This window comes from Synchiropus splendidus, chromosome 5 (genome assembly GCF_027744825.2).
Source record: "Synchiropus splendidus isolate RoL2022-P1 chromosome 5, RoL_Sspl_1.0, whole genome shotgun sequence".
Classification (NCBI taxonomy): domain Eukaryota; kingdom Metazoa; phylum Chordata; class Actinopteri; order Syngnathiformes; family Callionymidae; genus Synchiropus; species Synchiropus splendidus.
Window position 1 is genome coordinate 23,846,302 of NC_071338.1, and position 13,489 is coordinate 23,859,790.

A 13,489-nucleotide genomic window follows, 5' to 3' on the forward strand; every position below is an offset into this window, starting at 1 on the left:
GAGGAAGACGTTTTGTCAGCAGGAATATTTGGTGTCAGTGTAGGTCGAGTGTCGTGACTTGTCAAACTCGACTCCCTCTGGCCGCTTTAAATGATGCGGGCGGCCAGATCCAGCCTGCAGGCCTGCTGTTTGACACGACATAAGTGGCCAAAATCCTCGTCGTCTGAATTATCGCCGACATCATCAGTGTTCGTGAGTAATAGTTATTCTCATGTGAATTTAACATCAAGAAGTTCAGCCAACACGACACAAAACACCCTCACTATCTCACTATGCGAACACAAACAATGAATTTTAGGCAAAATAGTTGTGATTTTAAGTGTCAGCCAACTGATTGACAGCTGAACCAAGAGGTGGTAATAGGTGCTTTTTCTGACAAGGATAAATAACCCCGGGGTTTCAGCTTCGTATAAACGGTCGTGGCATGTCGCCACTGCAGAACAAAAGCCGCCTTCAGAATTAGGATCTTCCGCCACTGTTTCCAAAAATCCTGGCAGAAAACCTGAACCCTGTTGTTACCTCTGTTCACCTGAACCGTACTGATGATATTTTGCTTTTCAGTTTGAAGATGTTTGATGATCCTTCCTGCACGTGTCATCTTTGCGAGAGATTGGGCTCATCAAGGTGCAATAGTTTCATACTCCCAAATTCTCCAGTCTCCATTAAGGCCAACAGGTTGGAGCAAGAGACCAAGCAGCCTCACCAGGAAGCCGTCTAGGTTGTTACGCACTGACTTTCATTTCAGAATATATTATCCTTTTTTCAGGTGAGGGTGGAAGAGGAAATTAATGGGGTGTTTAAGAACTCCTTTTTGGTGCGACTGCGGCATTAGAGGTGAGTCATTGTGGCTCCCGAAATGAACTTCAAAAGGGGAACCAGTTCCTGATTTTAAATGCAACGTTTAATCGCTTTCCTTGATGGCTTAGAGGTGCTGAACCCTCTTCTCAGGTTAAGGTGGTTAAGTCGTGTTTTTGGAGTCTTGTTTATTTGTGAAGATGTTCCGATGGGATGATGAAACTTGATGAAGCATTGTGCTCTAGTTGGGTCGAATTACTATTTAAAGCCGAAGATTATCCAGCAAAGAGCGCCATTTGGCGGGACCCAAAAAACGGTTGCAGGTCAAACCGCTCACATTTTTCATTAAGTATATTTTTGATGCATGTTTTTTTCCATCACAGCATATCAGTTAGTTTGGGGAGTTTGAGGCACCAAAGCCTGACCAGTTGACAGCTATCCAAAAAAGGCCTGAAAACATTGATCATTCATGCATTTTGGCCCCAAATATTTAGTCACACAAACTACCTGACATGTTCTTGGAGTTGGAATTGAAGCTTTCTTTGGGTTGAACTGCACTTTTCATGTTTCTTTTTTTATGTATGAAAATTTCAGAATTGATATTCAATTTTGCTTGACGTGATTCATCTGTAAGGGAGTAAGAGTGTGTCCCATTTCTCACCCTAACACTGGGTTTTGCGCGTTCACGAGTAAGTGTGGTGTGTCCCAATACTCCTAAGGCCGTCGCAAAATACGTTGGAGCTGGCATTTCCAAAACGTCTCCAACACTCGATATGCAGGAAACAACAGAAACACAGCACGGCAGTCAATGTGTCTTTACGCGTGACATCAGGCACTTCACTTCGTTGTCGGAGGGCTCTTCATAGTGGAGGACACTCAAAACCAAGTGCGAGTGTTAAGTGCTAGTATTAGGGTAAGACATGGGACACAGCCTCAGACATGACCTCTAAAGCGTTCAGTAAAAATAAGCCTCCAGCATTTGGTGATTTGGATTGATAGGACAGAGATGAAGATACTGAGCTTGTCATATGAGTGACTTGGAAAAGACATGGTCAGAAATGAGTGAATCAGAGGCATATCTGATGTTTGCAGACCAAGCTAGGAAGGTCAGAAGTTGGCGATGAAGAAGAGGAAGGCAACCAGTGATGCTCATGGATGAATGAGGAGACGGAGAAGATAGTTGAGACCAGGATGACGGTCAAGATTGGTCAAGGTGGCTGACTTGCTGTAGCAGCCCGGGATGCAAAATGACCTATTGCCCTAATCTCTTTGCATTTGTTTCATAGTCTGCTTCACAAGTAGACTTTTATAAAAAACAAAATAAAAAAATCGATATTGATCAAAGTGTGTTATTTTGACTGAAGCCCTGGAAGTAGCTTTGAATAACTCCACCAATGCTGTTGCTGCTGTATCGACAATGGCGACGTAAACAAGTTTGGAGCACAGTGAATCTATAATCAAAATAAAACCCCACCTGAATTATTCATAGCTGTTCCGCCCAATTTAATGCTTGAATTAAAGACACGCTGACCTTTTTCTATCGAGAAAAAAAAACCCCGGCACTTTCAATGCTTTCTCTTCTGCTCTCATCACATTGAGTTCTCGTCATTTTAATGCATGCGGCGAGGGAAGACAAATGCATTCCAGGCTCTGCCCCGTATCTCGCCCCAAATCTACCCTGACTGCATCTTGGAAAACAAACATTATTGGCGAAATAGACTCTCAGCTTGTGAATAACCTTGTCCACATTCTTGTAATGCACTTTGTTGACTCCTCCACCTGGCTATTTCGTGGCAGCCACATCGGATTTAGCAGGCGGATAATGCTATTGTCAGTAGCTTTTATCTGTTCTCTCACTCAGGTGCGCTCTGCTGTTACCCCTAATTACCCCCCCTGCATTCTCACACTTGGCCCAGAATTCTTAAGGCTTGATAACAGAGGCGGGTCGATTGGAAATTTACTTAAAGCAAAGGTATTATCTGTTTGACCTGCATCTAAGACGGACTGTCCCCAAGGCTCTTTGGTGGAAGCTGTTAACTCTGTGATAACGCCGACCCGGAGTGATAACCTTCCAGCGGTCTCGAGGACACACAGTTTGCCTGAAATGTTCCGTATTGCAGTGGCAGCGCTTCTTATTCAACCTTGGCTGCTCTGCTGTGCTCTGATTCTTTTAATGGGATCGAGAGGAAGGTTAATCACCATGTCTGCCGTTGACAGTTAAAGTGCTGGCTGGCGACAATGCCAGATATTACCACTTGAATTTGGTCGGCAGAACTGTTTTGAATGCAGATGTCAAGGAGAGAACTGTTTGGAAGTTGCTTTGATTAATTTATGCAGGAAGCTGACATCTGCGTTTGCAGATTTTCATTAAGATCAGGAGTAAAAGCTGCGGTGCATTTTCGCTCCCTATTATCCCCAAAAGGGAACGGTGGGCGACGGCGAAAACAGTCACCGCTTTGTTAAGAAGTTTTTCCTTGAGCTGGCCAGTCTTTAGTCAAAGGTTTGACGGACACTGTGTTTGGGTCATTGTTCAACTGCTACAGTTTTTTTCTCACAGTGTGGACTCTGCTAGTGCAAGGATTGTTACGGCAAACAAGCTCCATGCTGCCAAGATATTAAGTCTCATCACATCAAACCGATGAAATGACATGCATTTTATTTACATTAAAGCACACAACTAGCTGTTTCCCCCGAATGTATTATGACGCTCACTTTCGGCCACTGCTCCAGTGTCCCTGGAGCGCCGCTACTCAACTGGACTCAGCTATATGTAGTGGAGAAAAGTTAAGTTCAGATACTTAAAAACATGGTAGTACCATAACAAGACATTGACTTTGTCCCTCTATGCCTCTGCAAATACAGTGGAACCTCGGTTCCCGACCACAATCCGTTCCAGACGGCCGTTCGAGAAGTGATTTGCTTGAAATCTGAATCGATTTTTCCCATTACAATGAATGGAAAAAGAAATGATGCGTTCCAAGCCTTAAAATAGTCTTTTGTAGGAGTGAATGTAGGTGCAAAGGTGCGCTGTTCCTCTATGTGTGTGGCCGCTGCATGTGGGAGGGGTTGGCGAGTGAGTGACGTCTCTCCAGAAGTGAAGAGGTGCCCGGTGCGTGTCCAGCTCTGAATGTGCGCTTCTGTGCAGTTTGGCTGTGACAAAGTCATAAACCAAGTCACGCTCTGTCCCAGACTCGCCTCATCCCTGTCCCAGCTCCAGCCCACAACAGGACATCAAACACTGGAGTGAGCGCTCCAGCCTCAGAGGTGTGGAGAGCGAGCACCTCCCCGTGACACTGTGCCACGGTCCAGTGCGGAGACAGGAGACGTGTATGTTTTTTCTGTTTTTTTTTTTGGGGCGTTCGAGTTCTGGATTTTTGTTCGAAATCAGAAGCAAAAAAATTTCGAAATTTCCGTTCGAACTCCGATTTGTTCGAAGTCTCGGACGTTCGAAAACCAGGGTTCCACTGTAAATCTTTCTGTCTGACATATTCTTACCTGTGCTTTAGATCAATCATAAGCCCAGGCTTAGCATAGCGTCGTGTCAGGTTCCATTGCCACCACTCTAGGGGTGAGTAAGAACCTTGCGATATAATATACATCATGATGCTTGGGTCACGATACGATTATCATCTATTGCGATATTCACACAGTTTACCAAAGTCACAATTATCCTCAATTTTTCCAAGAATATTTCCAGTTTCTAAGCATTTAATATGAATATTATAGAAAGTAGAATTATTTAACACTTCGACATTAAACAAACAATAAAATGCAAGAAAAAATAGTATCAATATGAAACAAAGAACCTATGAACAATCTACACTCAACACATATAAAGTAAATGTAATAACATAAGAACAGTTTCCACTCTGCACTGTGATCAAGTCGGAACTAGCATCATAAAAATGTGCCTCATTGGAGTAGAACTGAGTTGTTGATCAAATTCCAGTTGTGAAACCAGACAAAATAATTCCCAAATGTGAAAATGTGATAATAATACAAAGAACACATGAATAATCTACACAAGAACAGTTTATACTCGTCAAGTCAGAACTAGCATCAACCTGTGTCGGGGCCGGTTAGTTTGGTGGCTAATGCCTTGATCAGACTTCCTCAGCGAAAGTTGCCAGAACAGCAATGAAAGACCAGTCTAATCAGTTAGTTGAATAAATGTTCTAGAATCAGATATTCAATGACACTTTGCTCCTGCGACCAGAGAACGGACACTCTATATTCTGGACTGGCACGTCTTCGCTGTCACCAGTCAGATTCAGAACGTGGTGACCTCTGGTGGTCTTGGAGGAGAGACGTGTCCAAGTCGAGGCAAGTATGTGTTTAACTGCTCCCAAAGTTTTGTTCCGGTCCAGATTGACTTGAGGTATCGACCAGCGTTCCACAGACGTCTTTATTTCTCATGCCAAGAAGCCGTGGACATGGATTTTTGGTGAAAAACTACAACTGGAGACATACTCAACCACACATCAAATCACATTCCGAACATTTCTCTGAACATCTCTCTGCAAGAAAACAGTGACATACCGTTTCACCATCAAAACCACATTGACTCAGGAGAAGTTAAACGGACTCAAGCTCTTTCCTTCAGCCTCAACATGGCTCAAGCCCTTTCTTTTCCGCTTCCAAAGTGACTGAAGCGAGCTGTGAGGTGACACGTCCCCTTTTCTCCGCTCAGCGACTTCAAAGCAGATTACCAACAGCAGGTACTCAAGTAATCACAGGACCATTGTCGGAGGAGCCCACACAGAAAAACACCAACCTATTTTGCACATTTAAAGAAGGCACCACTTCAAAATGGGACCTTGACTGATCTAAGTTTTCAGTTCTGTTTTTCCTGATGGAGTTGCAGGCTCAGTTATGTGGAAGGGAATGTATTTTATATTATTATTTTTTTTTCATCTTGGACATGCTAGAAAGAACTGTTTATTTTGCACAGTTCAAGTGGAGCTCGGTAGGAAGACTTCATGGAGGAGTCAGTCATGCATTTTGTTATTTTTCAACAATCAACCTTTTATTTTTAGCATTTCACGAACAGAATTGATGTCAACTAAGCCGAGGGCTTTTTCTCCCCTATTCTTCGGAGACTTCTCTTGACATGGATCGCTTCCTTCTGGACCAACTTGACCTTTCACAGTGAAGTAGTTCTTACAGCCAACGACATTTCTTTACCCCGAGATTCCTCTTCCTTCTGCTGAAGGGGGAAACGAATGTGCACCGACATTTGAAGATATATTATTTAATAATATGTTGAAGGGTTTTTTTCTGGTGACATCTCAATGATTATTACTTTTTATTTATGAGTTTGTACGTTCAACCATTTATTTAATTTTGTATTTTGAAAGAAACCTTTATTGCAATGCGTTTAATATTATATTATTCCCAACACAGTTTATGTGAGGTAAATAACCTTAGAGCACCATTCAGTTTAGGTAAAAATGTGCCTCATTGGAGTAGAACTGTGAGTTGTCGATCAAATGCCAGTTGCGAAACCATACAAAATAATTTACTAAATATGATAATAATACAACTTGTGAATTGAAACTGACTATGTTGTATTAAAATGAAATTTATTTGCTGTTTATTTCAGTTGGGGTTGCAGGGGCAGCAGCCATAGTAAAGACGTCTAGACTCCATCGCCTCGGTGGGACATCCAAGGTGTCTTCCACATTATCTGAGAGATGTGATCTCACTCTGGGACCTCTTCACATGACGGCCAGCACCCCCCAGGAGGTATAGCCCAAGTGCATGAGTCACCTCAACTGGATACGAAGAAGAAGCAGTTTAGGCATCTCCTGTAGGGCTCATCTCTGAGATCAAGTGAGATGCTGAAATGTGGTTAATTTAAAAATACAAGTGATGAACTTTACATGTCTTTAAATTATTTCACATTAAATATGGGTCGGTACTGTTTAGAATTTTTTTTTTCAGATAAACTAGGGATGCTCCAGTCGATCGGCTACCGATCGTGATCGGCTGATCTCAGCGTGATTGGTGAATTCAGATCACTGCCTGTCATTGCTGATCACTAAATCTGAGCACATGTGACAGCCGGTGTGTGAAACAACACACGCGGGTGGTGATGCGTCCGTACCTCCCTCCCTCCCGACTCGCTGCTCACCCGGTAGCAGCATGTCTACTGTGGAGGTTTTTTCAGTCTGTCATGTAAAGTTTGCATTCTGCAACCCATGCACGGGAATTAAATATGATATTTAGATTAGAGTTCACTGGGTTCATGAAAATGAAACCGTTCCGCTTCCTCAGTAGCAGGCAGCGTGCCTACCACTTAGCAACACCCGCCGGTCCAAGCGTAACGTTTGGAACGCTAAGCAAATTGCCCAAGGATAATTCTTAATTTCAACCAGCTAGATGACCAGCCTTTCTCGAGTGTCGCTTGAAGACGGAATCGACAGAATCCGCTGCCGTTTTGTGTCAGATGCACTGTTCTTTAGCCACTTGAATCTGAAACTTTTGCAAACATCTGGAGTGGATACTTCATAAAGAGGTGTAAGACTGCTGCTTCTCTCTCTCTCGGAGCGCCGCTGCTAGCAGCTTCACCAAACAGCAACGTTTCAGTTGTCCTTCTGACAGAATAGTTGGTGTATTCTCCTTGAAAAAGGTGTATAAAAGCATGCCTGAATTAAAATGACTGAACGGTTCATTTTTTCATGTCATGAACGCAGAAGATCTCATCATTTTATTATGAGATTGGATATTTTTATATATTATTTATATATTTGGTTCATTAAATGGGATTTATTTGGTTTTAACATTTAAGGCCTCAGCTACATTGAATTTTGTTTAGAACTGTGAACAATATTCTGTGTATTTTGTATTGTATTTATGCCATGACACAGTATTATCTGTCAATAATGCAGTCTACAATGACTGTAATATCAAGGATCTTTGATATACACCCTTAACATACATGTATATGCGAACATACATATTGTTATTCAGCGCAGCTCTGAGTTGAGCTCCAGCTTTTACAGTTAAATGTTAACAGTGTGAGAACGCTGAGAGACCATGCACAAGACAATGTTTACTAATGAAAGTTGAGAGCCATTTATTTATTTTGTCAGTCCATTATGAGCGCTTAGCTGCGCTGTGGAAACCTGAGTATTAGTCGACACTTCAGAGCTTTTTTTTCTGCATGAGGAATGCCACAATGAAGTGAAAGGGACAGGCGGAGCAGGAGATCGTGCTGGCTGCCTTTGCTTTACTGTACAATGCTGTAGGACTCGTGCAAGGATGTGGGTGCGATCAGATTTCTGGGATGTCGTGCTCATAGTAGCATGATAGTGAACCCCTCAGGTTGAAATGTGTTTTCATCACTGCTGGCTTCTTGAATGTCAGTGTGAAGCCTCATTGTTTGGTCCACCCTGTAATCGTTCTCAGGTCAACATCTCACGCATGAAGTCAGACCAATGACTCAACCATGCGATGGCTTCCCTCCAGAGCCATTCTCTGGTGAATTGCCTTTTCCCTGCACGTCGATAGCAGGTGACCAGTTGGGGGAGGGATTTCAGGGTACCAAGCATCCAATATCTTCTTTTCGCTGAAGATATGGTTCTGTTGGTTTCATCAAAGATCCATCTTAGCACAGCAGACCTCTCGATTTTACTGCAACACTTATTGTACCTGTGAGTTGGGACCAAAACTACCATCCGAATTTACAGTAGTTTCATTGGCAGGTTGGTTCTGAATAGCTGTTTGGGGAAACTATTGCTCCTCAAAACTGAAGGTCACCTGCCCGGGTTTGGCCACTCACTCACCCTTTCCAGGCTGTCGATGTTGCATTTCTCAACATGTGCTGGTGTATTTTGGGTGACGCACATATGCACCTCTCCCACACGTCAATCCACTTTCAGTTTTGAACTCCACCGATCACTGACTGACTGTCAACTGCTGACTATTCTGTGTTCGCCGTGCCAAGCTGTGTTTACCCCGCAGGATGGCTGAAGACGCCCTCACTTGGTCATCGCTCCGTCGCTGGGCACACCTTCTGAAATAGCCCTGCTTTTCATGATTAACACCCTTTTGATAATCATTATTCTTTCATCATCTGTGCCGCTTTCAAATATTAATTGGCTTGATGAAGCACATCGCTCCTTCTGAAGGAGCTGTGCACATGCCCAATACCCATAAACCACTGACAATCTATACACATTATACTCACATTCATCTTCCACAACATCTTATCTTTCTCATAAAGCAGCTGCAACATCTGTTTCCTGAGTTGGCTGGACTTCCACACAAGTCACCTTCAAGATCCTGTAGGAATATTTCATATTTAATGCTTTTTAATGCACGTAAAATCACTGTTTATCCGTTGCCAGGTTGCGAGAGGCTCCATCTTTGTATAAAAGACTTGCGTTTTTTATCATTAAAGCTGAGCTCCCATAATATGTTGTGCAGCCGATTGGACTAATAAAAGCAAATGTGTGGTTCTTATCTCATGGGAGCAGATCTGTGTGCAAGCTGACTGTTGGTGGGAAGAAGGATCCTTCTGCCTGCATGTTGTCCTGAGATCTTCCCTGCCAGTTTCATGGCTGTGCTGCACAAAAATTTTTAAACAGTTGACTTTAAAGACTTTGACTTCGAAGACATTTCAAACCAAACACTATGTCAAAATGAAGGTGGGCATGAGTCAAAGTTGCAGTTCAGTTCGTTTGACTTACAGCCTAAAGTGAAGCAATTTTGGAGATGTTGTTTTGGCATGTAGGAAAACCTCTGGAGCCGCTCTGGAGCCGCTCCTTCGGAACTCTCCCACACCTCTTTTAAAACCTTGAACTGCAGTTTGGTCAGCTGATGCAGGGAGCCGACTTTCCGTTTCATGATCTCCGCGCAGGTGATGGTTTTTGTGACGGCGCGACCAGAACCAGTGAAGACCACCTGCCTGAGCCCACCAACGTCACTCGCACCCTTCTCTCCCTGCCATTGCAAAGCCCATTAAGTTTTGGATCTTGCTCCCTTCCTTCACGCGCATCTCCAACACCCCGGCGGCCAGTCCTGGGAAAGGGCACGGGCTGTCCTCCTCTGTCCGGCAGACTTTCTTGAAGCCCTCCTGTCCAAGTGCGGGCGCCGGGACTGGCACCTGCGCCGGTTTTGGCGTGCTATTGTTGTTGCTGACTATGACTGGAGATGTTATTTTGGCAAGTAGGAAAACCAGATAAGCTGCTCACCATTCTGTCTATTTATAAAGTTCCTTGGTTGAAAAAAACTGTCTTCAGAAAACAAAAACTTCATCATACTTAACCAGTTACGCAGAAAGATTAACTTATGGCTCACAAAAGCAGTCACTTCGGCACTATTTATAATGACTTTGACCTGATGTTTTGCTGGCAGTTGCCTTCTATCTCTGCACTTTACAAGATGTTTTTTTCTGCCTTGAAAAAATAAGTCCCTTGCTTGAACAAAGGTTCTGTGTGTGATGTTTATTTGCATTATTACATGAACTGATCACATAAAAGTAGTTTAGTAGAACCGTATCCTACAAACCCTTCATGAAATAAAGACTTAAACTTCTGCACGTTTGTTGCCGGTTCTCTCATCCGACAAAAGAACTTAGAAGTAGGAGCATCGAAACAAGATGATTCAGCTTGTAAATGCACCGTGGTCATTTATTAGAATAAGAGAATAGCTTTTGCATCTGAGCAAAACAGTCAGTGATCGATTTATTGAGCAAAAGCCTGTGTCATTTAATAAATATGGGTTCAGAGTTTTACGTTTCATCCACCCACCACCTTGTAATTTCTGCCCAAGGTTCAACATCTTAAATACATGAAGAGCACTTGGGATTAAAACATTAAAGAGGCTGCATCACCCTATTGTTTTTCGAGCAGTTCGAAGCTAATCCTCAAATTAGATCTCCTCTCTTTACATCTCTCCTGATGATGCTGATACACACAGTTCTCGAAACAGTGACATTATCTTTATTTTCTAAGCCGTTTTTATACTGCGATTGGGGCGTTAATTTGCTAAAAAAAATACACTTGGCGGCTCACGTAAGTTGTGATAACAGAATAAAAGTGTGGGTTTTGTGGTTTGCAGGAACAGTGGTGGGAACCTCAAGCGTACTTTTAATCCCTTCCTCCACTGTGTTGTGTGATGTTCTGTTGTTATCTTAATGATAATCGCTGCCTGTATTTCTGCTCTCGGCATTTCTATCAGGCCTCGGTTGGTTCGGGAAGCCGCGGCGTTATCAAACACTTTGTCACAAAATCAGCTTTTTTTTTTTTCTTCACATATTTTCCCGCCGCCATTATTCTTATCGAAAATCAGCACACAGATTTTCTTTTTAATCGGAGTTCCATGACAGTGTGTTTGTGAGAGAGAGAGTGATGAAAAGGGCATCTTTTATTAAAAGGCCGAAACATGGATTTATTTTTAATTATGAGCAGAAAATACTGTGATCGATTGTTGGATCATTATTTTTTGTGGCTCTGCAGTTAATTATGCACACGGACGAGAGCAATAAGTCAAAAGCAGCCAGTAGGTCTGTGCATGTCATGGCTTTAATGCTCTTCTGGATACAGCAGGATGTGGCTCTTATTGAGGTCTGGTAGCGTTTGTTCCACAGCACACTTTGTCTCCTCCAAATTGTGCCCAGGCAAGAGTTTCTGTCCTGTTGAAAATGACCTCTGGCAGCTGGATTAGTGCTTATGTCTATTGAGAAAGCACTGTTCTGTCTGAGTGGGCGTCCTGATTGTCTGGGCGTTGTGCTTGAGTGGAGGTCAGTGCCGAATGAACTCCTCAGATTCAATCCTTTGCCAGTGAGCGAAGGTCCGCCACTGAGCCTCTATCACCCAAACACACCTTTTTAGAGTGCGGGGAAATGGTGTACGCAGAGTTGTCCAGAGGTCGCTTGCACGTGCCTTGCGTGCAGTCGCCTCGCTCTCCGTCCTCCCACAATGCCCCGAGTGTCTCAGGAGGCTGGTATCCCGGTTCCTTTGGGTCCAGGGGATCTTTGGACAGAAGGATGCTGATGGAGGGTACCGTCCTGTGCACCGTCATCTCCGGAGCCGCTCCTTCGGAACTCTCCCACACCTCTTTTAAAACCTTGAACTGCAGTTTGGTCAGCTGATGCAGGGAGCCGACTTTCCGTTTCATGATCTCCGCGCAGGTGATGGTTTTTGTGACGGCGCGACCAGAACCAGTGAAGACCACCTGCCTGAGCCCACCAACATCACTCGCACCCTTCTCTCCCTGCATGCGAGCCATTGCAAAGCCCATTAAGTTTCGGATCTTGCTCCCTTCCTTCACGCGCATCTCCAACACCCCGGCGGCCAGTCCTGGGAAAGGGCACGGGCTGTCCTCCTCTGTCCGGCAGACTTTCTTGAAGCCCTCCTGTCCAAGTTTAAGTGCGGGCGCCGGGACTGGCACCTGCGCCGGTTTTGGCGTGCTATTGTTGTTGCTGACTACGGCAGGCTGGCTTGCCCCGCTATAAGTGTAAGGCTGGTAGAGAGGGCAGGTCCCGGAGGGTGCCTCGTTCCCAATTTGGATGTGTCCGTTGACTCCCAGTCCATGAGGATGGATGGTATTGGTGTTCAAACAAGTGCTCGGGCCACTGACTATTCCACACGCTGTAAACATTTCTCCTCTTTAATGCACTGGAAAATGTTTCGTCCAGATTTCACTCCTTCATTGTCTTCTGCCCAGAGCTTTTTCTTCTTAATCCAACTTTAAAGTTTCAAAAAAAAGGAGGCATATCAATGAAGTCTTTAAGGCGCTCTCTCGGAGAGAGCTGGAGAAGCGAGATAAATGCCTGGCTGCTGAATCAAAAGCTCTGTCGGGACCATTCAAGTCCTTCTTTAAAGAGCATCTCAATTTCACAAGTGATTATTTGGAAAGAGCTCAAGAAAGGGGAAAAATTAATAACTTGTATTGTAAATCCTTTGAAGAGTATTTATTTCAAATAACATGAAGCAGGTCTGAATAACTTTTCTGGAGAGAAAGTTAAAGTCAGTGAAAGACTACACCTTTCTCCTCGTGATCCAGTCCATCCAGTGGTTGAATGACTGCTGTTAGCCTTCCTCTCAAAGCGGACTTCTTCACTTGCAGGGAAGTTTCTCCTCTCTTTCCGAATGTTTCACTCCGGCTTTGGTGTCCAGTCCTCGTGGCCATCAGCGGCGCCGGGGCCCTGTAGCGCTTCTCCTCTTGGTGTGTCCTCCCTTGAGCTCTGTCGCGTCTCCAGTGATGAAGTAGAAAGTCTGTTCTGTTCCCAACAAAGACACATAAGGGACAGGAGCTGCCTCACAAATGCTCACAGGAGGAGTATCTGTGTGGCTGAGGGGGAGCATGAGGGGAAGGGGAGACAGCCCTCTTAAAGGCACAGGCCTTTCATCTGTCAGATGAACACCCACCCCTCCACAACTGGAGCTGGCTGTCTGCGTGAAGGGACAAAAAAAAAAAAAAAAGAGCCACTGATTGTGCGGCTGTGTCCCTTTAAAACCTCGAGCGTAGATCCCCGGCAACTTTGTCAATCTCTTTAGAGGACGTTCTGCCGTTCAACGCACATGACTGATTAAACCTGAGTTCTGAAATGGAGACTCAGTCAAGCTTTAAATATGCGTTTGCAGCTGCGAAACAATGAATTAAATTAGCTGTGTTATAATTGAAAACATCCTTCAAAGAGCCGCTGAAAGTCAGCGGCATTAAATTGCACTGTACTTAGCCTCCG

At 44.1% G+C, this 13,489-nt stretch overlaps 1 protein-coding gene across 1 annotated transcript; it reads right to left on the reverse strand.

Moving 5' to 3' along the window:
• Positions 1-11,079: 11,079 nt before the first annotated feature.
• LOC128759228 (ribonuclease P protein subunit p25-like) lies at positions 11,080-13,049 on the reverse strand. The gene has a single exon (XM_053866025.1). It carries the CDS (start codon positions 12,400-12,402, stop codon positions 11,569-11,571), a length of 834 nt encoding a protein of 277 aa, XP_053722000.1. The 5' UTR covers positions 12,403-13,049; the 3' UTR covers positions 11,080-11,568.
• Between the last annotated feature and the right edge of the window lie 440 nt (positions 13,050-13,489).